Source organism: Chinchilla lanigera, unplaced genomic scaffold, assembly GCF_000276665.1.
Source record: "Chinchilla lanigera isolate Chin_1 unplaced genomic scaffold, ChiLan1.0 scaffold00135, whole genome shotgun sequence".
In the NCBI taxonomy this organism is placed as follows: domain Eukaryota; kingdom Metazoa; phylum Chordata; class Mammalia; order Rodentia; family Chinchillidae; genus Chinchilla; species Chinchilla lanigera.
Genome location: NW_004955536.1, coordinates 963,864 through 991,539, shown reverse-complemented (window position 1 = coordinate 991,539; position 27,676 = coordinate 963,864). Strand labels below are relative to the sequence as shown.

General features: G+C 35.7%; 1 protein-coding gene across 2 annotated transcripts in view; it reads right to left on the bottom strand.

Moving 5' to 3' along the window:
- Positions 1-27,676, bottom strand: part of Kat6a (K(lysine) acetyltransferase 6A) — a 115,323-nt gene that overhangs the window by 23,981 nt on the left and 63,666 nt on the right. The window contains exons 3-8 of one of the 2 annotated variants that reach the window (XM_005410512.2): positions 19,885-19,993; positions 15,103-15,218; positions 14,403-14,484; positions 12,519-12,654; positions 10,749-11,065; positions 8,662-8,780 (exon numbers count right to left, since the gene is read on the bottom strand). In XM_005410512.2, the coding sequence (XP_005410569.1) occupies positions 8,662-8,780; positions 10,749-11,065; positions 12,519-12,654; positions 14,403-14,484; positions 15,103-15,218; positions 19,885-19,993 (879 nt within the window). The remainder of the gene's footprint in view (positions 1-8,661; positions 8,781-10,748; positions 11,066-12,518; positions 12,655-14,402; positions 14,485-15,102; positions 15,219-19,884; positions 19,994-27,676) is intronic. The other variant, XM_005410513.2, reaches the window with a different exon arrangement.

Sequence of the window (27,676 nt, the reverse complement as noted above, 5' to 3'; positions counted from 1 at the left end):
AGCTAGAATTTAGCTTCATCAAGTGTATACAAGTATTAATAACACTTCATCAATACAGCAATCAAAATTATCCTTCACCATTATGCCTAAAGGATCACTGAGACTATGATGCACTTGTTGGGACTGCGCAGACAAACATACAACGAAACGGAACAAAAAACCCCAAAGATCTTTATTCACTGATTTGATATAAATTCACTTAAAAGAAAGAAGCCTTTTCATCACAACTCATCGGAGAACACTTTCTGGTCTTTCTAAGCATTCGCTTTTATAAAGGGCCAAGGGATTAATCTCAGGTTTCATGCTGTAATTCAGCCAACTGAGACCTTGAGCTCTTCCTCAGCTATTTCAAAACAAAAGACAGCCATGCTCTTTCAGTTTAACTGCACTGTGAACTCCAGCAAGGAGTAGACCTCCTCCAAAGGCCAAAATAGTATAGTAATACACAAAACGAGGTTAAAGTAAAATTTCTTTCATTTCTCAAAACCAAAAATGATTATTATAAAAAGGTTTATAACATTCTGTTCTTAAACTACATTCCAGAATCAAGTAAGTAGGATCATTTCATTTATCTTCACAGCTCACAGTAACTGCAGGAGCACAGGAAAACACCAGAAACCAAACCTAACTTCCTGAGGCTAAGACCCCAACACATCAGAGGACAGAAGCTGAAAATATGCACCTGCGGTGGCACCGCCGCCTGCTGTCCCAGCACTCTCCAGTCAGCTGCCTGGCGTTCCTCCAAATGGATGCTTGATGTGAAAGTGGATATCCAGTTCCAGTATAATTGTTTGCACATCACTGTAACGATGAGAGTCTGGACACGACTAGATTCGTGGCGGATTCCGCCTCTGTGCCCACACCTACCCTCGTCTTTACGCTATGAACACTCTGGCACATGTGCTCATGCGCACCCTCCACCACTCCCAACTCCCTAGCGGTGCAAGCCTCCAGAGTGAAGGCACCTCTACCTCCACCATTCACAAGGCCTATGTTAACAAGCCTTAACACAGGGAAGAAGCCACTGCTGCATCTGCCATTTACTAACAAAGTACCTGCCAAAATCAAACTGTCACATCTAAATTACTTGAGGACACCATTGTGAGGTCATTTTAAATTTCAGCCAAAATATCCTTCTATAAAACATGCACCTTTGCAAAGTGATGGTTATCTAATACAATCAAGAGCATAAAATATACATTTTTAAAACTTTTAAAACAGGTTCTGCCATTCCATGACCACCTCCTCATTTGAATATGCCAAAAATCTTAGAAGATGCCATATATTCCAGGCCAGAATTGACATTTTAATCTAAGATGCAGTAATAATTGCAGTAGTAACTGGGCTGTGCCAAAAGAAAACTTTAAATATGCTTATTTCTAGAAAATGAAACCTTTATTACTAGCACTTTATAAGAAAATACTATTCATCTACAAACTATTCAACTTCCACTAAATGACCTAATTCCAATTTCTAATATAGGGAGGCCACTCCTATATGAAAATATTTCAACACTAGATCTTGTACAAATAACAGAACTACATTTCATGTAAATACTGCCCTCCTTGCTACCTTCCCATGTCACTTGACAGCTTCCCCTGGACTTACCTATCCTTTCCATTTCTCCTTACCAATACGGAAATGTGGGGAAAAAAGATGTTTGTTGGCATTGGAAATTTCTCCTGTAAGGTCTACAGTAAGTAATTCTAGTCATTTGGGATTAAAAGTTGCATGATGAAAGAGTTGTATAAGAATGACACTGCTAGATTCTGAACCTTCTTCCACTGTCGTCTTGCTCAATCCTCACATCCATCTTTCAAAGTAGGAAAAAACATGACCATTTTACAGATGAAAAATACAACGCTTGGTGAGTTTAAGAGGGAAAACACCAGGGTAGGAATAGCTAGCATGAAGCATAAACACAAAAAAAGAAAAAATGACCAGATATGAGATACAAGTATAGGTAGCCCTCAACTAATAAATATTCTGAATTTGAAGAGTTTGTATATTTTTTCAAAATCAGAATTTTAAGCTTTACAAAAAGAAAAAAAGAAGTTACTGGTCAACCATCTCTATTCAAAACCCTTAGGATAGGTTTTAAAAATCTGAGTTTTTCATCAGCGCCCCCCAAATTCAAAGACCCAATCCAAAAATGGGCAGCTGAGATGAATACACACTTCTCAGATAAAGAAATACAAATGGCAAATAAATAATGAGAAAGTGTTCAACATCATTAGTCATTGGAGAAATGCAAATTAAAACACTGAGATTTCATCTCACCCCAGTAAGAATGGCTATCATTAAGAAATCAACCAATAACAAATGCTGGCAAGGCTGTGGAGAAATAGGAGGTCTCCTCCACTGCTGGTGGGAATGCAGACTGGTGAAACCACTGGAAATCAGTTTGGAGATTCCTCAGCAAACTAGGTCTAGAGGTCTCATTCAACCCAGCTATTCCCCTTCTGGGTATTTTCCCAGAAGATCTGAAAAGGTCATATCACAGCAATATATGTGCATCCATGTTCATAGCAATTGGTAATTGCTAAACTGTGGAAGTAATCCAAATGTCCATCCACTGAAGATTGGATAAAAAAACTGTGGTACTTTTATATAACAGAATATTACTCAGCTATAAAGAAAGATAAACTAGGGGCTGGGGATTTAGCTCAGCGGCAAAAGCTCCTGCCTGGCAAGCGCAAGGTCGTGAGTTCGGTTCCCGGTACCGGAGAAAAACCAAAAAAAAAAGAAAGATAAACTAGAGGCTTTTATAGGTAAATGATAACAACTAGAGACCATACTCATAAGTGAAATAAATCAGACCTGCATGTGTAAGCATATTATCTCAATAGTGTAACACCTGAAAGAGTGAATAAAAACTAGGAGGTATGATAGACCTTGTGAAACGAAAGGAAAATGCTCAACAGTAAAGCGCAACTGGGGTGTAGGAAAAGAGAAGGGAAAGAAGGGGAAATTATTTAAGTATGTGTATACAGGATAGTCAACAGTTGACTTCTATTGCTCTACAGAAAGGAACAGTTAATGATTACTTGTTTCATCAATCTTGTATGCCTCTGTTTTCTTGAGAAACCACTTTGAAGATATCAATAAGTAATACAACAACCATTAATTTCCTACAACTTTGTAACTCTGTTTTGTTTGTATTGTTCTTATGCTATTTTGTAAATTGATGTCTGTTTGTTAATATGTCTTCCTTCTTTTATTTCTTAAAATAAAAAAAAATCTGAGTTTTTCTAATTTAGGAAAGTATTACAATGTATACACATATATTAAATGCCCAGTCCTATTAGGACTTGGGGCAACATACCATAATCAGACAAATTAATATTTATTTAGCAAAACATAGTAAGTCCTGACTTCGGAGCATTCAAGTTGGGAACCTTCACAGGTAAGAATGGGTCTCGTATTACAAACATTTATAGATGTGAACAAATCATAGAAATAGTTCACATTGGGGCTGGGGATATAGCTCAGTGGCACAAGTGCCTGCCTGGCAAGTGCAAGGTCCTGAGTTCGATCCCCGGTACTGTGCAAAAAAAAAAAAATTCTAAGAAATAGTTCACATGTCTACTTTACCACTTTAAGGTAACTGTAAAAGTAAAAATAATTTACAGTATTTTTGTATGTTTGGGGTTTTTTTCTTTATATTTGTATCAAAGGTGTATAAGACTCACTTTGTTGGACTTATGAACAAATCCAAATTATAAATGTTCTCCCAGAACAGAACTCATTTTTAAGTTGGAGACTTACTGTATATGAAAATTCACATTAATTAGGACATAAACAGACTCACATCAGTTCAGATCATGTTTTTCCAATGACAGTTTAGGTAAAGTGAGATTTACTATAAAATGAGTTGTAAAATGTTCATTTCATTCTCCAAAGATATACAGATGGATCACAAGCATGTGAAAAGATGCTTAATATCATTAATCATTAGAGAAATGCAAATTAAACCAAAATAAGATATTACTTTATACTCATTCAGATGGTTATTATTTCAAAAATGAAACACCACAAAATAACAAATGTGGATGAGGATGCAAAGAAGTTAGGACCCTGTCTCACTGCTGCTGGGAATGTAAAATGGTGTAGCTGCTGTGGAAAACAGAATGGCAATTTTCAAAACATGAACAAGAATGCACACACAGGTATTTGCACACAAATGTCATAGCAGTACTATTCATAATAGGCAAAAGGTGGAAGCAACCCAACTGTCCATTAACAGATCAGTGGATAAACAAAATGTGGTGCTATAATACAATGGTATATTTTTCAGCCTTAGTATATAAGCTAAAATATAGATAAATCTTGGAGGCAATATGCTAAGTGAAATAAGATACAAAGGACAAATATTGTCCACTTATATAACGTACCTAAGTAGTAAAATTAATAAAGGGGAAAAAAAAACAATGGCAAGGAGGGAAAAAGGAGTTACTACTGGGTACAGATTATCAGTTTTGCCAGACAAAAGAAGAAACGGACCTGGAAAGAGACAATGGAAATGGGTGTATGACAATGCAAATATATCTAATACCACTGAACTATACACTTAAAAATGGTTAAAAAGGTAAATTTCGTATGATATATATTTTACCACAGTAATTTTTTTTAGGTTTTCAATATTCCTTGGATTTCAGTTGTGGATAAAGGATCATGCTCTGTCTAAAGAGTAACACCACAAAAGCTCAGGAGACTACTTCCAAGGAAGTACTGTAGCATATAGTCTTTAAATATAGCCTTTTGCTCTATACTTAAACATCTTTGCTAGTTCTTTTACCCTTAAATAATGATAAAACCTAGAGTTCTGTCCTCAGCCATCTCATCTTTTGCCTTTGTATGACCTATAATCTAGTGATCCCACCAGTCTTTCACTCTCATGCTCTTTTCTTTCCCCAACTCTAAGGTCTTCCCTTAAAATCCCATCTTTGCATACACTCTTAACTTTCTTTTCTGCTGATTCAACATCAAAATCCCACCCTTACTAATTCGAATCACTACATAATGTAAGTTGTCATCCTCAGAGTTTCAACATGGCTGGAGAAAAAAATCCACAGAATCAGTCAATTTATAATTCATAATCCTTAATCTCAAATAGGCCTTTAATGCTTTCCTACTGCAATCTCTCAGAGATAATTTCATACTTTCTCATGTTTCCTTTTGAGCTGTTTCCTACTAGAAACTATGAGAATAAAAGTATACCTTCCTTATAGCTCCTACATCTAACACAGTTTCTACAACATAATAAACACTCAATAAATGATGGGTTTTGTTGGCTGGATGGATTTCAACATTAAATCCTTAATCATTTACTGCTTGCTGGTGTTACTCTTGCGACTACCTCAGACCCCAAAGTAAAATCTTCTTGCAAAATATTTAAAACAAAAGGACAGTGAGTATAGCTAGTTCAGCGGTAGAGAACTTGACCTGGGTTTGATCCCTAGCATGCATAAGTGAATAAATGAATGAATGAATAGATAAATGAACAAACAAACAAACAAGCACAGGTTGAAGTAGCTGTTACTAAGCCAAATCTTTGCTCTCAAAAATAACTTCATACATTATCTTTATGAACTCTTATTATTCAAAACATACTCTAATCACCACTAACTTTCCCAACTAACTGCAAACCAGTTTCAATATTATATTAAGCCAGAAAACCCAGGGCTCATCACTGATAACTTATTTCCTTTAAAACAACAACAACAACAACAATCAAATCTATACTAAGTTCTGCTGATTTCATCTCCAAATATATCCTAAATCTATCTACTTTCCTGCCATTTCCACTACCATCTCTCTAGTTGAAGCTACCATTTTTTTTCATTCAATCTCTGCAAAAATGATTTCCCTGACTGCCCTCTTGCTTAATTCCAATCCATTCTTCATACAATGGCCATGAAACCACTTCTCAAAATCGAGGTCATGCTGTATTGTCCAGTCTGGCCTTCAACTCCTGATCCTCCTGTTTTAGCCTCTCTGTAGCTGAGGGCAGACAAGTACCCTCTACTGCCTGCTTGAAAAATCTTTCCCTTTCTCCTCTGTAGCTCTCTGCCTAGCTGCCTTTCTATTCATCTTTTAGATCTCTGTGTAGTAACTTCCCCCTAAAAGTGTTCCTTTTTCACATATCCTCCAACCTAACCCCCAGTAATCTAGATCAAAAGGCCTATCATAGTCTCATTGCATTCAGTTAGAAATTACAGTTTTACTTTTATGACTGCTTACTGTCTGTCTTTCTTATGAGTGAGAACTTCATGAAGCAGCCTTTGGTCTTCCCTTATAGCTCTAGTTCCATTTCAAGCACATCAATATTAAACTTTACAGAGAAACACTACTGCCACCAGAATTTTAGTGTATTGCCAGTTCAAATAAGTATGAATTAAGACTTCTAATATTCAGCTATTTATTTCTTTGATGCCTTATACATGTGCTATACCAGGAATTTAATAGAAGTCCTAGAAGAAATATATACTAGCCATATTATTATCAGCATAAATATACATTGTCTCTACTGTCTTTAGCAAGGCTTAGTACCCCCTTTTAATTCTCCCCAGTATCTTTCTCTATATACTCTTATTATTTCAACTCCTGCCCCATTTCTCGTAGCAGAAAATTTCACTCAAATAACTAATCATTAAACAAATGTTTATTGAGTCAACTATTGTTGTACCTCAACTCACAAGTTCAATTCTCTCCACAGAACTCAACAGAACCAAGTCATATTTCCTTATAAGGTCAACACTGAACCAAACCATTGCATTTGATATGGTTCTCATCCAACTCTTGTGACCAGAATCAAAGTACAACTGTACTTGGTATACAGCAGCCACCAAAGAAAAAGCTTTTGTTCTCAAGGTACTTACATTCTAGAAATAATTATTTAAACTCAAGAGGTGGTAAGTATTGTATTATGCAACAACATGTACTATAACAACTATTGTCCATTCCTATCATTTGTTTTGAAATCTTGTATCATTTTTATTGCTCTTGTTTTGTTTTTGTCTTTGTTGTTATTATTATTTTTTTCTCTTTAAAATAAAAAAAAAGATGAATCATAAAACAAGCTCCATGATGGACATGCTGTGAAATACATGCTTCAATAATATCAAGGTCAAGAAAGATTAAACTGTGAAAGTGATCCAGATGAGGAGACTACAGAGACATGACAACAAAATGAACCTCATGATCCTAGACTGGACAGTGGACCAAAAGAGCTCTTTTTTCCTTCTGCTATAAACAACATTAGTAATACTATAAATAATAGCACTTTGTGACAAGTTATTGACTTGATGACAGGATCATGGTCATGTATGAGAATGTCTTTTTTGTTTTTCTAAGAAAATATACACAATAATCAGGAGTAAAAGGACGTTAGCACTATGTCTGCAACTTAGTGGGAAAAGTCTTTCTAGTTGGGAAGAAAGTTACCTGCTCCCAACTTTTAGGTTCCCACTGAACTGCATGTAGATGTCTACTAGAGTACCTGTAATATTTCATTTGACTTATTAGCAGGAAAAGAAACAGGCCTTGAGAAGTTAAGCAACTTTCCCAAAGCAGAAATTAGTAAATGACAGACCAAGATTTAATACCATGTCCATCTGATGCCCAATCAATACTCCATCAAATTATAATACAGTAGAATGCTCAGTAAATGGTGAGTCATTATAACGATGTTTTTATTTTTCAAAAGTATTCACACAATGATAGATATAGTCTATACAGCAACAGGTCTCTTAATCCAGTTTTAGTTACACAACTGGAATCCTTAGCATCAGCCTTATGAATGTTACCTTTTAAGACAGAAAACAGAGAATTAGGCTTGACTTACATAGTAAATCAGTTGGTGGCAAAGAAGGAAGAGACAAGATAAATGAGTATAACCTAGGAGAGTCTTCATGATCTATTTTCTGTACTTTCCTCATTTCCTACTATCTTCTACACTCTAGGCTCTTTATCCTAAACCACTTTAATTCCCACAATTAATCACTCTATTCCCTATCTTCAACTGTTCCTTCTGATTATAGAGAATTCATTCCCTATTGTACTGATAAACTACTCCATGTCCTTAAAGACCCCACAATGAATCCTTTTCTGACCTCCCTAGAGTCATCTCCCAATACCACGTACTCCATAATTGGATTTTTCACATTGAAATTTTTATTATAAGTCTCTCCTAGACTTAAGGGAAAAAATTCTGTTATTCACTTTAGCATCTCCAGCGTATGGTACAAAGTAGGTTCTATGTATTTACATCTTGCTATGTGTCACAAGAATTAAGACAGAGCATTTAAAAAGTATTCCTTGAATTAATGAATACAATACTTCATTATGTACAAGAAACTTTCTGTCTGTCTAGTCAAATCCCAAACAAGAAGACAGAAAATACATAAAACAGGCACATTTAATACTGGAGATCAAAGCAATACATTCATATGCAAAACCAAAGCAGTTTGGGTTTGAAAGGAAAACCCTACCTAGTAGAAGTACATGTGCGGGCGCGCGCGCGCGCACACACACATACACACACACACACTTTTCAAAATAGATGAGTAAGTTCCTCCTGTTTTACCTACAATAAAAATAATTCTCCTTCTCATCCATGAACAAGTTGCTTCAATGTCCAACTTGAATATCCAACCTTACCTGCAATGCTTGTTCTTGGATATCACGAAATAATTCCATATCTTTCTCAGTCATGATTTCCTGGCTCCCAAAAAGCCGCTCCTCACTTTCTTGTTTGCCATCCCAGCCATCCTGATTGTCTGCACATAAAGAAAGGGCTACTGTGTTATTTGTATTACCCTCAATTTAGTACATGGGCTTTCAATATGAAGACCTTAATATTATTTATATAAGAGAACAGCATTAAAATGCTAGAAAGATAGTACTCAATGAACAATTTTACATACATACTATATCTGCCTTTTAGTGAAACTCTTGAGTTACCTTAAAGCTTCCTAAAATATGATATAACCAAATTTAAACATCATTAAAAGAGATTACATTTTAACAGGCAGAATAAGAAAAGGGTCTAAGGAATATAAAACTTTTTAAATAGAATGAATATGACACTTTTAGTATGAGTTTAATGTATCAACATTCAAAAAGATAATCTTCAAAGTAGCTACCTTAACTGATACCAGGAAATACTAACTCCCCTGACATTCTGGGTGCCCTGTTAAAGCACAAACTCCACAAACCTGAGGACCACAGTTGATAATCCTCTGGGTAAGTATGAAAAATTATGATAATCATCCACTAAATGATGGCTCTTCCTCAAATGGGCAAAAAAATTAGTGAAGGGAGTATTTGGGGATTATGTAGATCATTATCCTTTGCATTTGAAGATGACATTGCTGATGGCCTCATTTCCTCTTTGTATGAGTATGGCTGAAAAGACCAATCAGTGACAGTTCTTTTCAAATCGACTGTACACACAGGCTGTCTGTTATTCATGTTGTACAAGAAGAAAAAGGACAAAGACTCATTGTTGACAATATTTCCAAACCGAAAAAAAAAGTACAATCTAAAGGTACTATATAACTTTAATGCCCCCTAGGTGCATGACACAGATGGATGTAGGCACAAATCTAGTATAGCAGGCCGCAGCACCATGAGATGATGTACACATTGTTCCTTGAAGTCTACAATTTATAAAGGAAATGACAGAGCCTACTAAACCAAATACTACACCAATGCTTGAAGTTTAGTGTTAGTTCTCCATGTTTTATGCATCCTCTAACAATTTCTATTTCTAAATCTTTTTAGTAAATTCTTCTAATAATCCATATCCAGAGCAAACAGTTAAAGCAAAAATGACTTTCATTAGGAAATGCTTTGGGATTCTTTCCTTCTAAGACAAATCTAAACAGATTGCTTATTTTCTTAGATAAACACGCTCAGACTAAAGCATGTCTACATGCAAACTCTTGAATGCTTAAAGAGTAACTAGCTGATTGCTACTTTGGCGAAAAATCAATCAAACAGAAAAGAGGGAAACTGATAATGATGAGAACATTCTCTCCTGCACCAGACCAACCAACCACACTATATGCAGGAATGAAGAAGCAGTGAATACAATCACTTACCAATGGGATATTTAGGGGAGGAAATCAAAGTTAAGAGACACTATAACTTCGGTTCTTTTTGTCCAACAGTTCATTTTTATTCTTCTACTTTGCTCAAAAAGCCCTTTCTACTTCTTTCACAGGGTTAGGTCCTCTAAACTCATAGTTCAGTAGTCAGGCCATTATAAGCTTTAACTGACCAGACAGCTAATCAAATTCTTCTTAAGTTAGGTGTTACACTGTTGAGTCCTCTCTACAGACTTTGTCTACTTTGAAAACTAGGGAACTCAGCTTTAGATCAATAGCAGTCACTATCTCTGCTCTTTTCCAGTTTCTTACCAAGAATAAATTGAGCAACATGGTGATCATTATATGATTTATTTAGTAATTTGTGGAATACGAAGTTGTTCTTGACTCAACATTATATCCCAAATGGCAGGTTCTTTGTGCTTCTACCAAAAAAGCAACTTCTTTTGTTGTCTAAGAGCTCCGACTAGTCTATTTTGCAACTTTAGCCTCTAATTCCTGTTACACGTATAGTCAATAGATCTTAACTTCCATAACCAATATTTTATAATTGAATATAATCTAGATAACTAGTGTTATTCTAAATAATACAATTTTGGAATACTTTTTGTTTCTAGGTTTGTTTCAAACTTTTACCTGTGGGCCAATCTGAAGTGCTTGATTTTCTGTTGCCCTTTTTCCTGATTCTATATTGCTCAGAGTAGTCTACCACTTCCCCTCGAGCTTTCCGCCCATCAGGGGAAGGGGTGAAGAATTTGGTAAGGCCATCAATGAGCCCTTTGGTTTTCTTGTTGAACTTCAAGGGGACACTGCTATCTCTGCAGAAATCCAAGCCATCTATTCGCTCTAAATATCCTTCTTCTGATGATGATGCTGATTGGCTGGAGAGAGTGATTTTACGTTTCCGACCCCTTCCAGGGCCAGTTTGAACTTTGCTGAAGGGACTTTTTGATCTAAAGAATCAAAAAGGGAAAAAATATAACTATTAAAATAAATCATTATAAGATTTATATTTAATAAGTAACCTAGAAAATATCTACTTAAAGCTTTATTTTAAAGAGCATATTAAAAATACTACAAACTATGAGTAGTATATGAATGAGAAGTAATATGACTGGAAACATCTACTTCCAAGAAGCCCAGTTATTTATACTGAAAAGAAGCCTAAGGCAGAGATCAGAGTACATGTTCAACTCATAATTCTGTCACTTACTAGTTGTACATCTTAGACAAATCATATTCTATCAGTATTTTTACTATAAAATGAGAGTTGGATGAAGGAAGAGCATCCTTGCCAGGTATAAAGACCCATGATGCTGTGACTTTTATATCAACTCTGTTATACTTTTACCTCTAAACACAGAGATGGGTGATTCTCTGGAAGCCAGAAATCAAAAGATCATTGTATAGGAAAATTAAAGTTTTATTTAAAGATTAAAAATATTGGTAACTTAGTGAGACCCTATATCAAAATACTGTTGTTTAAAAGGGCTAAGGATGTAGCTCAATGGTAGAGTGCATTCCTAGCATGCATGAGGTCCTACATTCAATCCCCTGCATTGAAACACACATACATCACGCATGAATTTTTTAACACTGGTTTGTTATATTTTCAGCTATTGATGCTTATTCAGGTACATCATCTTCAAGATAGTATTAAGTGAAGAAAAGGTAGGTAAACTTTTTGAAAACAAACAGATTTCATAGGTCTGAAGATATTTTATAGATCATCAAAGGTGAATTTATATATATATATATATACACACACACACACACACATATATAAATAATTAGAACAGAATTAGCTACTAATCTTGCCCGATCTCCTCCACATATAGCCCAGGTTCCTAGTCTACAATTTCTAATTTCTGCTAACAGATGAAAACACATTATTTTATACCGGGAGAGCACAAAAATAGGATTTAGCCGTCACCCCAATATGAAGAACCTACCCAGTGATTTGTGCACCTAAAGATACAAATAACTGAGACTAGATCAGGAGAGGAACGCCCAAAATGCTACAGTAACAATTTTTCTTTCCTGTTTTTATAAGAAGCAATATAAGGGAATGATGTCAGATTATTTGGGTTTTAATCCCAGTTTAACACTTTCTATACAATCTCGTGCAAATTAATCTCCCTCTGCCTTAGTTTCCTCCTTTGAAAAACACAGGTAACAACAATACCTACACTTCACAGGGTTGTTGGGAGAATTAAGTGATTTAGCAAATGCAAGGCACACAGAAAAGTGGCTGACACTTTATTAAGGGCTCATGTTAGCCATTATTACATAAAAGCTCAAGTTATAAAAATGTTTTACTTTTTCCAAAAAGAAAACAAGTGAATCCTACACTATAAAAAAAGCCCTATCCTTTTCTCCCCTCACCTTGCCACAAGTACAACTTACACCGTGTTTTGTTTCTTTAACCTGTTTTTTGGACGTCCTATTGGATTAGCATAGCGCCGTTTTATCTGTGCTGCCTTCTTTTGTAGCAGTTTTCGTCCTTTTTTTCTAGGTCGACATATTTGACATATCCACATGCCTATAAAGAAAAAATTCCATGCAGGAGTATGAAAGACATAAATACACTGGCCTCTTAATCAAGACATTAACTTCCTTTGGGTCAAGGAATAGCATTTGAAAATCTGACAAAGTTCCCCCAACTCCCAAAAGTAAGCATGAAAACATATAAACATAATAATTCTACAAATAACTGAAAGGGATTCGCATACACACATAAAGCTTGTAATGTCTAGTTACCATACTATAATAAAAAGTTACCAATGTCTAGTTACCATCCTATAATAACAAGTGTTAGCAGGTTTCTAGGCTAACACCTGACTACAGGTCAGGGCAAGGAAAATACAAGAAAACCTAAAAGATCATATAGTGCCAGAAAACAAAGAAATGATAAAGGCATTTAAAAAAATGAAAAAGAAATTTCAAAAGAACATAAGAACCAACTCAAACAAGTTACCAGAGGGTGAATCTAGAAGAATTTGAGCCAAAAAACAACTGGAGTAATGGACAACAACCCATTGAAATATACATTAAATAAAGAATAGATAAACAAATGTGAGAAGAGAATAGCTCATGTTTACAGCAAAATTCCAATTAACAAAGGTAGAAAGAATGGTGAAAATAAGGTCACCATTATGCAGGTATCACAGTAATGAATGGTATACGCAAGAATCACTGATTTCTTAGCTTAATAATTGTAACATTAGGAGAAGCTAGGAAATAATGTAAAGGCTCTCTACTATTTTTTGTCACTCTTCTGTAAATCTGAAATAAGTTCAAAACAAAATGTTTCCTGCATTAAAATGTTATAAAACCTCTTCTATAAGTTAAATACACAGGAAAGAAATTCTGAGAAAATCTTCCTTATCTTGGAGGATTGTTCAGAAGGCTTCTCGTCTAGACTTCAAATACTAAATAGAAAGAGGTTTACTTATTCTTAATTTAAGATCATTCAAATTTCTTTAATTTGTATTAATTAAGAAAATAATCAATAGAATGGTATAAGAGTGATTCAAAAAGACTCTTAAAGTGGGTAACCTGGCTATAACTTAAGGTTGAGTCCTTTTCCATCAACAGGGAAACTGCCTCCAGACACTGTAAAATATCTTATAAGCATTTTACTTAAGAAGTTTATAAACCACAAAACTAAAGCTTTTGGAATGGGATTTGTGATAGGACAAAAGAGGGATGACTAACTGAATTTTTCTTTTTAAAAAAACATAACAAAAGGTAATTCTGTACATCCTAATACCTTTCAAGGAATAGGAGTCAAAAGAAGAGGTAACATTAAATTGTATCTTTATGATTTGAACATTTAGTTGGTTCACAACTTATTTTATACAAGTTTTGTTTTTAAATTTTAAATAAATCAGATCTCAATAGCTCAAGGCCCCTCAAAAGTACTGAGCAGTAATATAATCAAAACAACCTTACACAATTTCATTTTCTCCTTTAAGAAAAAAAATATTTAAAGATATTATGTAAGTATTTTAGCCTGTAGCTAGTGACTGGCAAATATTTTTATATGGACCAGTTCACCCTTCCTAGATGCTTCAATGTTGAAAATAAAGGAAAATAATAATAAATTCTTAGTGTACAAAAAATGTTAACATGCCTAAATAAAAAAACTACCCCTACCTTTAAGGTGATAGCTCTCTTCCTACTTATACAACCCCCCAAAAGAATCCTTTTTTTTTTTTCCTTTCTCATTTCAGTAGTACGTAAAATATGCTTTCTCTAACATATTCCACTTCAGAACGTATTTCTCACCTTTTGGCATCCGAGTGAGTGGTGGATCACAACATTCCATGTGAAAACCTCGGTCACATGAGTCACAAAAGAGCATGTTATCCTTCAGAGAAAAAATAAGGCAAAGACAGTTCTGCTTAACTTTTTGAAAAGGAAACATCACAAGGATCATAATTTCATAAAACCTAGGGAACTTAAAATCTCAAAAGAGATGAGTTACCATAATATTAAGTTTCCTCAATAACTATTACGTAGACAAATGAGTTAGCAAAAACTGAGTCACATCAAACTGAATTTCCCTTCAATTTTTTATGAAAAAATTCCCCCCAATTTTTTATGAAAAGCTATAGTTTTGTTACTTTCCGTATATCCAATAGCCAGATAAAAGCTAACCCTGATATATTTTAGTAAAAAAGAACACGATGGCTTGTAATTAGGAGGTCCACATTCATAAATGAATACCTTCATACTGCTCAAACAAATTCTGGGAACATTTCCTTAAGTAACTTAGTCTCTCTGTAAATATATACTTCTTGTGCTTTATAAATTATTTAGAAATATTCTAAGTCTAAATGAACAAGCATTCTAAACTAATGAAATGTGATTTAAAGAGGGTACTCTTCTAAATTCTCCTGGACTGAAAAACAACCAGCTACACTTCTGTGAAAATACCACTGTCCACTCTTATTTCTATACAAACATACGAAGGCAAGATACTCACTGCATTTTTGCCTTGATCTCGACAGGAGCTGCATGTTTTACACTCAATACACTGCCACCGTAAGGCCTTCACTCTAACCGTTAGTTCGGGGGAAAATTTTAAACAGGATGGATGACCTAAGAAGATAAAAAATTCATGAATGAAGAATCAATTAATTATTTTGTACTAAATGATTATAAAAGGGCAATTATCTTAAATACAAAAACATATGCCCAATAAAGCAAGATGCTAGAAGCTTGCCATTTGTCTTACCAGGATGTGGCACTCCAATTCAGTTTTCTTAATGCTAAACAAGACTTAGAACATCCCCATTTTGATTATTATAAGCCTGACACACTCCAACCTTTTATTATGTCTCCATCAAAGCATTATATTTATACCCATTTTGTCATGTTTATGAACACAAATATATATGCCTTGGTCACCTTTGGGAGAATATACAAAAAGCTATTGGCAACATTTTAGAAAATGAAGTTATAAACATTCTGAAGGAGGATTTTCCATTTAACTTTGTATACTTTCATACTCTCACTTTTTATTTTTTTTATTTTTTTGGTTTTTTTGAGACAGGATCTCACTATGCAGTTCAGGCTGGCCTTGAACTCACTTCATAGCTCAGGCTGGTCTCGAACATGCAACGATCCTCCTGCCTCAGCCTCTCGAGTGCTGGGATTACAGGCGTGCGCCACCATGCCTAGCTTCTCGTTTTTTTAAATAACCTCTCCCTCCTTTTTTTTGGTGCTTTTGAAACAAGGTCTTGCTATGTAGCCCAGGCTGGCCTTGAACTCACTGTGATCCTCCTGCCTCTACCTCCTGAGTACAGAGATGACAGGTGTGTGCCACCATGTCTAGCGTTATATTTTTAAAATATACAATAAAATCTCATTTAAATTGATATATCTGCCCATGATTTAAAGTGCTCAAACTACAAGTAAAAGCAGTACTTCTATTGGTATCAGAATTAACAACAAGAAAAAAAATGACTGCTCTTGTAGGAGTTAATATTGATTTGATTCTCAAAATTTCAAAGTAACCAATTAGTCCTCAACTCTGAAAAGATCTGTCCTTTCCCTCTAAAAGCTGGTTATGTTTATTTTTCTCTGGGGAGACAAAGTGCTAGTTAAATCATCTTTTCTCTTCTCTTTTATATTCCTAAATAATTGCAGGAAGTTAATTCACCATCAAAGTATCACTCACTAAAGGAAGACAGGAGGGGGTACAAACACTGCATTCTTAATCTCATCATCCTAGAACAGTGATGGTGAACCTCTTAGAACTTTCAGTGATACAAACAGTACCCTGCAGCACATGAGCCATAGGTTTGCCACCACAGTCCTAGAATAATAATACCCATTTTCATGTTTTTCTTTTTTAAATTAGTTGGAAGCCCTTGAATGGCTTTAATTACAGAATATATAGTTTATGGGCCAGGGACATAGCTCAGCGATACAGTGCCTTGCCTGGCAAGCACAAGGTCCTGTGTTTGATTCCCGGTACCAAAACAAACAAACAAAATCAAAACAAAAAAGAATACATAGTTTTTGTTTTGGTTTTCTTCATTATTTTATTCAAGTAAACTTTAAACTCATATTCCTTGAACTATTACATTTCACTAGTTTGATACACATAATCCAGTTCTGAAGATCAACTATCTTCAGTGTAGAGAATGATTCATACAATGAGCGCCTTAGACTGGCCATCACAGTAACTAAGGAAAAAATTATGATTTGATACACATTATGTTTGATAAAAAAGAAAGAAGAATGAAACGGAAATTTCAAACAACAGATGAAATGAAACAACAAATGAAATGAAAAAATTATGTTTGATACACATAATACCATAATCCAGATGATCATTTTCCTATCATTAAAGTACTTAGACCACTATCCATAACTGTTAATGAAAGAACACTAAAATTATTTCATGTTTACAGATTCTTTCCTTCTTTTAAATTAATTTCTTAAGAGTAAATTCTTAAAAGTGAGACTGGTAAGTGAAATGAATTAAACACTTTAATTAAACACTTTATAACTTGATAGGTTGACATGAATTGCCAAAACATTTTCTCAAAGCTAAAATATGAAATTCAGTGCCATCAACAAAGTACATCTTTTACCATATCATTAGCTCTAGGCTAGGTGTTTGTTACTTTTTAATTTCACTGCTGCATTGCTGTACATTTCTGTTATAATATGGGTAAACTTCCTCTATATATTCAACAGTTAATTTTCTTTCACAGAAACTGTCTGTTCACACTCTTTTCTTTGGACTTTGTGCTTAGAATTGGAAGCATGCTCTTTATTTTTCCCAAACTATTCCTGCTTTTTATTTTGGGTTTGTTAGCTTTCAATTTAGAAAATACCTTTCATATATATGACTGTGTCCATCTTTTTTTCCTTAGTTACTGTGATGGCCAGTCTAAGGCGCTTGTTGTATGAATCATTCTCTACACTGAACATAGTTGATCTTCAGAACTAATAGGATATTGCTGAAATGATAATTTCTATGGCTAGGCTGGATACTTGCTCAAGGGAAGACAACAGGCATGTTGTGGACACTCATGCAGCCCTACACAGAGGTCCCCAGGGCAAAAGAGTTGAGTCTTCTGGTCAGTATGCAGTAGCACCAACTTGCCAGCCAGATGAATGAGCCATCATGGAAGCCTTCAAGGGCTAACAGCATCAGCTAACATCTTGCTAACATCTTAACTGTGGCAAGGCATTATAGCTCAGTGGTACAGTGCTTGTCTGGCATAAACAAGACCCTAGGTTCTATACTGGGCAGCACAAAAGAAAAACTTTCACTGCAACTGCAAGTCAAAACTACCACCCCTAAATTCCTGACTCACAAAAATAGTATGAAATAAACAATGTCTTTGCTTTAAGCTGCTTAATTTTAGGTTAATTTATTTCTACAGCAAAAGATAATAGTTGAATGGATTCTTTTTTGTGCTTTGTATATTTGAGTGCCCATATATAATTATATTTGGGGAAAGAGTATGACAGTTTGGAAAATACTATACTTATGTAACATGAACTATATTTTTATCTAATCTTTCATGATTTTATGGTTTTTATTTGTTATGGTTTAAATCTAAAATGTCCCCTTCATGTGTTCAGAAGGCAATTTTGGACCATGAAAGCACTTGGATCACAAAGGTGCTGAACTCATCAGTGGGTCAATGTATGATGAGTCATAACTGAGTGAGGGGCTCCTTGGAGAAGGAGGTCATTGGAGGCAGGCCCTTGAAGGCTACACCATTCCTCTGGCTCTTCCACTGCTCTCTGCTTCCTGGCTGCCCCAAGGCAAGCTATATTCCTCTGCCATGATGTTTCTACCTTGGAGTTACCTGACTGTAGACTAAAATTTCTAAAATGATTTGGGCGTGGTGGCATGTTTATAATCCTAGCATTCAGGAGGCTGAGGTAGGAAGATCACCCAAGTTCAAGGCCAGCCTGGGCCACACAGTGAGTTCAAGGCCAACCTGAATTACATAGTCAGACCTTGTCTCAAAAATAATAAATAAAATCTTAAAAACTATGAAAAAATAAACCTTTCCTCATTTTAGACATGTAATTTAGTACTATATTCCAGTGACAGAAAGCTAATATAGCATTTAACTGTGAAACTCATCTGGGTTCCTTCTGGGTTATATTTATTGGATGGATATGGTCACCAAGTATTTAAGATCTATTCGTACTTTCTTCTAATGTTCTGCATATAAAAACCAAAAAGCTAAAAACTACACTTCCTAAACACTCCTGCAGCTAGGCTCTTGATATGAATTGAGCTGTGCCAACTGGGTGTGTTCAAGAAGATATGAAAGGCAGAAGTGAAACAAAGATCATCTTCTTTCTGATACTCTCCCAATGATATGCAAAGTCATGAAAACAACAGTATCACTCTTCTCCTTTGTAGTTGTCTAGACATAGCTATGGTGATGGCCAAATCCAGCACCTCAGTGCCCAGCTACAGAACTCCACATCTCTGCATGGGTTGCCAGCTTCCACTTCTCCACAAGGGAGGCTGGCTTGGCAACTCGCCTGGGGTGTCAGTTCTGGAGATCTCAGAAATCCCTGTCCTTACAGCCCAGCCCAGCCAAGGCTTGCCTCTTCAGCCCTTCTAACAATTTCACAAGTACCTAATTCCAGTAAATTCCTTTTTTTTTGAAACTTTGTTTTCTGGAACAAATCTTGAATGCTCCTAATAGTTTACTAAAGCCTTCCTGTTAGGTCTTTTGAGTTCTTAAAATACAGAGCAACAACATCTCTAGAACTGACAGATTAGTAGACTGCAAAATCTTCCTTAGTGCCCAGAATTTCACATTGCTCCCTAAACTGCAGTGCCAGTACTCTAGATCCCAATGTGATACATGGAAGTTTCCATCAAGAAAAACCAATCTGTTGTTATCCTGGTTCTATGCATCAAGCCTGAGATATAAAGCAATAAACATAAACAGTGACTATTAAAGAAGTTAGCAGGAACTTCAAACTGATTACTGTGATTTAAGATGTTCAATAATGAAACAGAAAGATCAACAGGAAAAAATAAGTTCATAGTAAGCTTTTATTTTAAAAACCTTGAGAACAAACTTTAACTAAATTAAACATTTCAGCTACTAAATGTACACAGCTTCTTAGGGCAGAAGCTCATCTCAGTTACCTAAAACCAAAATCAGATTAAAATACTATTTGCATGTGAATGGAGGATACCAACTCAGTTACCCACTTTCCACTTGCCCTGCCAAGCATGTTAGAAGGTAAATGGGAAATCACATACCACTGTTGCCACAGTCTGCACAGGAGACAAGTTCCTCTGGCTTCTTTTCCCGGTTTTGTTCTTTTGTACCAAGACAAAAACTACAGATGGGGATTGGTTCAGCAACCGGCTGTAAAGAAAAATAATTCATTCCAGTATAAGTACCTTTTTATTAATGTAAGAACATTAAAATTACAGTTCTAAGCTCCTATGAGAATTATATCTAACTCTGGGACAACTGTATCACTCTTCTAAAAATCTCAACAAAGTAGCTAAGTTTACACAAAGCCTGTTTTGGCTGGGCCCTTTATAGCTGTTCCAAAAAAAAATTATATCCCAATCATATCTGTCACTTAGAAACTAAATCACAGTGTAGATTAAACACAAATTCACCTATGATCAAAAGATTCAAGTGAACAAGAAGACACAGAATCAGTCCTCCAGAGGCATATGATCTAGTAGAAGAGCAGAAAGATGTACACAGATAAACCTAAGGTAATGCCGAAAACAAAGTGCTCTAAAAAAAACCAGTAAGTACTCTAGCAGCAAGAGAGAAAACTCTAATTACAGTTTGGAGAAGGGGAAGACAATATATATGAAGTGCCAGTAATTTGTTACAGCACTAAAGAAAGCCAGTCCAAGGACAACTGTGTGTGTTAGCAGCAAATTTAAATCAAAGTGTCTGTCCCACCACAGCACTGCTTCTTTCTGCAGGGGATGGAAATAAAGGCAATACAACAGGCAGTAGAGGAATTCAGTTGACAAGGACCAGCCAGAAATGCTAAGTATCTTCCAATATACCACAAGACAGTCCTTCATAATTAAGAATTACTGTACAATTTTCCCATCAAGTGTTCATGTGGCTAAAAATGAGCGGAGATTTTATTTTTCACATAAATCCCAAGATACATTCATATGAGTATTAATGAACACTGAATCATCCAGGAATGTCACTATCATATATGTGAGCCACTTTCTTCATATTAGAGCATTAAACTTATTTCCTAGATTGACCTTTAAAAATTGGAATTGCATTTATAAAATCCATTGCAAAACATTAAAGGAGATATGCCAGCCTAAGCCATCTTCTCAAGTGTCCACAAAACATGAAGTAAAGTCTACAGGGAGACTTGGGAAATTTCTGATCACCTGATAAGCTGCAATGATGTAGTACCTTTCTAACTTAAGGCATCAACACTACCTGAGAAAACTGGGAAGAGGGGATACAAAAAGAATTAAGATGTGTTATGTACATGTACAAATGCCCCATAATGAATAGTCATTATATACTGTAAAAACGTACTTGTAAGAATTAAAATTTTAAAAGAAAAATTTGGAACAAGCAAAGGAACCAAGGTTCCTCTTACTTTTGAATCACTGAATTATATCTTAGGACCTACTACTAGATAAAATTTTCTTTAACAGAAGCCAGTTCTGCTTTGTTTGTTTTTGCTATAGCTGAAAGCAACCTACAAACAGCAACCTTGGCTTTCCCGCTAAATAAAAATCTTGTAAACAGATTTGCTTATGATGGTACCTTATACTAGTCCTTCTATATCTTCCAATTTGCATTGTTAGTCAGTGTTACAAGATTCTCTATTTTCCTCTTCCCTTGGTAAATGTAGGAAGTATGTAGTTTAGTCCCTCAAACTAATTGCCTCACCCCTCAAACAAAAGAGACTGAGGTGCTTTTCATGCTTATTTTTTTAAAAAATCCACAATGGATCAAAAAGAATCAAAGTGCCAGACATAGGCCAGCAGGTAGATAAAAAAGTATGCCTTAAGAACATCAGGGACTTCATCAATGCCTTGTTTTAAAAGCTATACCTAACAACTAGCTTAGTTTTCTACAGACCTAGCTTCCTCTGTCTCACTTACATGGCACAGCTGGCTTGTATGCAAGGTCTCATTTGAAGGACCCCAGGTACATATAAGTTCATTCCTTGTCACAGTATTGTGGGCCAACAAGAAGGGTCTTCATCCCCATATGGCCTCCTTCCAAGTCCACAGTCCATCTCTTGCACTGAATGTGAGACTGTTTCACCTCTCAAAATATATGGCTCCTCCAGCACAAACAAAGAGAACAAATATAGGTATGCCCCATGAATACTAGGTAGGTAGTCCACCGCTGAGCTACACTAAACTATTTTTTGCCAGGGCTTAAGCAGGATGATAACAGAAAAATATTAACATGCTTGTAGTCCACTGGAGAGAGCACATTAAGTATAATAAAGTACTTTTAGGCACCATAATAAAACTATAATAGTGGGAAACAAAAAAGGAAATGACTAAGTACAGTGGTGCCTTGGTTCATGAACTCAATTTTCTCCATGATTCTAGCTGTAAGCCAAATGAGACAAGAACTTAATCAAATTTCCCTTTAAGGTCAACATGGAACCTAACCACCACTGAATTTGACTGAGTTCTCATCCAACTCTGTTTAAGACCAAAATCATGGAAAGAATCAAGTTCGTGAACTGAAATACCACTGTTGGGGATAGGGGTATCAGGGAAAAGTGTTATAGGCATGCCATTAACTTTCTTCCAGAGGTATTTGACAGGCAAGCCCATCAGTGAGGGTATTCCAAAAAGGTAGAAACTATAGAAGTCTATTTGGGAAGGAGTAAATGTGCTTAATTTGTAACTAAATGAACTCAGAATGCTGTGGAACATTCAAGTAACAATGCAGATGGGCATTATGATGTGGGAATTGAAGACCAACAAAAAGTTGGGCCTAAAGATAAAAATTATAAGTCATATACACACAAAATGGCATGAAAGCCATCAGAGTTGGTAACTTCTAAGGAGAACAGGTGGAAAGAAGACATCTAAAGTCAGAATACCACCATTTAAATGGCTGGTAGAGGAAAAGCTCAAGAAGGAAATGGGTTAGTGATAGTGGAATATCAATGTTCAACAATAACAACAAAAATATAACAACAACAAAAAAAAAACAAAGCAAACAGCAGTACTCAGCCAAGCAATTCAATAAAAGATGAACAGTTAAAGTTGTCTTAGTTAATTAATTTGTGTCATTTTTACAATATTATGGTCCATTCCCAAAGAACTGTGTGCCAGGCTAATTACACTGTTTCCTCTTCCTCCCAGATTAACAGAGGTGGCTACATCTTAAAAAGCAGGAAAGAAAAATAATTTTTCCTTAAAAAGAGGAAAAAAAACTATAGTTATCCATGCCCAGAGTACCTCACTGAAAAACAGACACTAACTAAACAGATTTCCATACTAGCAACAAAGTCTTTCCACTGTAAGTGCCCAAAAACCTCAGCACAAAAGAGAACAAAACACAACAAACAAGTAAAAATAGAAACATGAGGAGTCAAGGGAACAAATGCTTCCTAGCTCCCCAGAAGCTGATCCACTGGACACTGAGGAAGAAAGCAAAATACGACAGCCAAATTATTTGAAAGGATAACAGAGGGCATTAACAAACAGACCAACAGGTTTGAACTTGCTCAGCAAGTTCACAGAAGATATAATTAAACAGATAATAGATATAATAAAATGGCCAGAGAGCTTATAGAAAACATTAATAAAGAGCTACTGAGCTAAACAAAACAAAACATGAATGATAAGTTTACCAAAGAAGGGACACAAACAAAAAGGTTCTGTTCCAACAGAAACCCAGGAGACGAAAAATTATATTGAGAGTATGGGCAAGAGAAGTAGCCAATGTGAGGATAGTGTCAGAAGATAAGGCCATGTCAGAAACCAATCACTATCAAACTTTGGATTGTCAATAACTTGGTCTGCAAGTTTCCCAAGACAAGCAAACATTTCTATGAAATTTTAACTTGATAAACAAGCACTGTCTTGCTACACGAGTAATATATAACACAGAATGCCACAAGATCAAAACTGATTTCTTTCTTTCTCTCTCTCTCTCTCTCTCTCTCTCTCTCTCTCTCTCTCTCTCTCTCTCTCTCTCTCTCTCTATTTCCTTCCCTCTCTCTCTCTCTCCTCTCTGCTTTGATACACAAGTGCTTTGGATTACAAATACATTATTCTCACAAACCAAGATTTTACTGTTCTTAGAGATACTTTAAAAACAGCAAGAGAATGAGAAAAATGGACCCAATATCTGCTATGTGATGCAAGGACGAAGGTTAACTGGAATAAGTGAAAAATCAAAACACAGCATACATGGCATAAAAAAACCTACTTACAAAATTCATGGAAAACTTTTAAAGTAAGGGAAAGATTTAAACATACAGACAAGTGAGGTATATAACACCCCAAATATCCATGATAAAAAAAGAACCTCTCCATGACATATCCTAGGCAAACTTCCAGAAGTCCAACACAGGGACAGAATTTTAAGAAGCAGAGAAAAGTAACAAATCATTTATAAAGGTAAATCCATCAGGACTACAGCAGACTTTTCAACACAAACATTAAAGGCAGCAGAGCCTGGAGACAAGTGTTTCCAGCCCTAAATGAAAACAACTTCCAAACCAGACGTAAATATCCTGCAAAACTATCTTTCAAAAAAAAAAATCTTTTTTTAGGGACTGGGGATTTAGTTCAGCGGCACAGTGCTTGCCTGGCAAGCACGAGGTCATGAGTTCAATTCCTGGTACCAGAAAACAAACATACAAACAAAAAAAAATCTTTTTTTGTATTTTTGAGACAGGTTCTCGCTATACAGTTCAGGCTGGCCTTGAGCTCACTTTGTAGTCCAGGCTAGTCTGGAAGTCACAATGATCCTCCTGCCAAGTGCTGGGATTACAGGCATGTGCCACCATGCCCGGCTCAAAACTGTTTCAAAATTGACAAAGACGTAAGGTAGTTCCATAACAAAGACCATCTAAAGAAATTCAAGAACTACCAAAAAATTGTAAAGGATATTCTAGAAAGAGACCAGGAAGCCAACAAGGCCAATAAGTCAAACTGAATGCACCAGGTGGGGAGAACAGTTAAGCAGAAGGGAGGAAAATGGAATCAGCAACAGGAAAATAATGCAGCGACAGGGATATACCAATACCTTTCTATAATAACTCTATGTGAAAGGTCTCAATTCCTCAACTTAAAAACTCAGACTGACAGAATGGATCAAGAAACAAAATTTCATGATATATATAAGAATCAGGTTTACTCCAAAAAGAAGTTCATACATTAAAAATCAAAAGATGGAAAACAATATTCCATGCAATACAAACCCAGATAAAAGCAGGAGAACCTATCCTAATTTCAGACAAAGCGAGCTTCAAGCCAAAACAAATCAGAAGAGGCAAAGGAGGTCACTATGTATTGCTTAAGGGAACAAATCAACAGTGTCTTAGTTACTTTTCTCTCACTGTTGAGACAAAATATCCTATATCCAAAGTTAAGAGAGGAGAGGTTTATTTAACTCACAGTTTGTAGAGGTTTTCACTCCATAACCGGCTGACTTCAAGGCAGGGTGGCACATAGCAGAAGGGCAACCGTTTCATGGCAGTGGAAGACAGCAAAAGCAGCAAGAGAGGAGAGACACGTCTCTCTCTGCCCCTTATATTGTATGCAGGCTACCTGCCTTAGGATTACCCCTTAATCCCAGCATTGGACCATGAAGCAATCATAAACTGTAAAACCCTGCCCCTATGACTATATGAGGCTTTAGGGGGGACATCTAGACACAAACCACAACAAACAGTAAGAGACAACCATTATAAATATAGATGCACCAAACATCAGCATACTCTCCTCAAACATTAATGACAAAAAAAAAAAAATCAAATCAACACCAATACAATTATAATGGGAGATTTCAATACCCCAATGTCACAAATAAATGACAAAAAAAAAAAAAAATCAAGAAAGAAATATCAGAGTTGAACCATGAACAAATAGACTTTACAGAGTGTTCCACCCAACAACAGAATAAACTTTTTTCTCAAGAGCAAATGGGCAACTGAAATGAATTGATACTTTCCAGAAGTAGAAGTGGCCAATAAATACATAGGAGAATCTTCAACATCTTTGGCCACAGAAACGCAAGTTAAAACAGCACTGAAATTCCATCTTACTCCAGAAAGAATGACTGTCTTTTAAAAAAAAATCAAATAATAAAATCAAATGCTATAAAAAGGATAAAATTGAGTCATTTTAGGAAAATGTGTGTATCTTGAGACAGTATTAAATGAGATACACAGCTTAAATATTGCACTACTTCTCTTATATAAGATACCCAAAATATAAATAAAGAACAAAATAAAAGATGTATCTTGCTGGGTGTGGTGGTGCATGCCTGTAATCCCAGTACTCAGGAAGCTGAAGCAGGATTGCTATGAGTTTAAGCCCAGCCTGGGCTACATAGTGAGTTCAGGGCTAATCTAAATTACAGAGTGAGACCCTCTCTCAAAAAAAAAGAGGAAAAAATGGTATTTCTTTTAGGAAACAGAGAGACTTTTTTGCAAATGGGAACAGGATCAATAGATAAAGGGGGGGGAGGAAATAAAAAGAATTAAGATGTGATGTGTATATGTACTAACTCCCTATGAGGAATATGATCATTATGTACTACTAAAAAAAATAATAAAATAAAAAAGGTCTAGAAAGAAGGAAGACACTAGGTAACAAGATTTGAGCTTTACGCTATAGCTCTATGTTTTAGCCTTTGTGATAGAAAATTTTAAGCAGAGGAATGGTATGACCAAGGTTTAAATTTTGCGAAAGTCATTCTATAAGCAGTTAAAAATAGATATGATACATCCTATAATTCAGGCCATGAGTAATGAGGGCCTTTACTTAGACACTGGCCAACAACTGAAAAAACAATTAGAGATAATTTTTTTTAAATTGAAGACATGATGGGTAATTGATCTGGGGGGGGTGAAGCACAGTGAAGAAAATGGAAGACAAGTAAGATGTCATGTAAAAAACAAAAAGGCTACTAACAATACACCTCAGTTCACACACACATTTTTATTTGTGAACAATCTGGTTCGTAAACAGAAGAGTCTAGCTAACTTTTGTTTTTGTTTTGTGAACACTGCATCAAGTCACACAACTGGCCATCTTTTCTAGAATCATGGAACAAATTAAGTTTGTGAATCGAGGTACCACTGTGTTTAACCAACAAATGGCTCTCATCACCAGGAATAACAAATTCCAGGATCTGAAGTCCCTTGTATAAAATGTATATTTGTATATAACCTATGTGATGGTTGACTGATAGTGTCAACTTAAATAAGAGAAGCTCAACTAAATTGGCTCAGCAATTCCACTCCCTAGAGAAGACCCACCCTAGGGTAGCTTGTAGCCTGGATGATATAAAGGAGAAATAAAGTAAGTTCAAGCTGCTTCTCTTTCTTCAGAGGAGCTCCAGTCTTTGCTTTCATGTTGGACATAATCTTCTGGCTTCCAACACAGATCCTTAGGCCTTGTGGCGTAGACTGTCATGCCTTCTATCCAGACCCTTCAGCCTCCTGATATGGACACGCACAGGACACTACACTGAGCTCCAGACCTTCAACTGGATCCTTTGGATCTCCAGTGTGCAGACAGACTCTCTGCACTCTTCTAGATCTGACTCTGTGGATGGCTACTGTTAAGTCCAGCTAACCTTATAAATTCTTATGTATTTGTGTATATTATATCTGTTTCTCTAGTAAACACTCACTGATACAATCTATGTACAACCTTCTGTACATTTTAAATCTCTAGAATATTGAAAATACCTAATACAATGTAAATTCTACATAAATAGTTATTATATTGTATTATTTATGGGGGAAATATCTGCCTGTTCAGTATGGACACAATTTTCCTTTTTCAAATATTTTCAATCTGTGACTGATTGAATCCACAGGGGCAA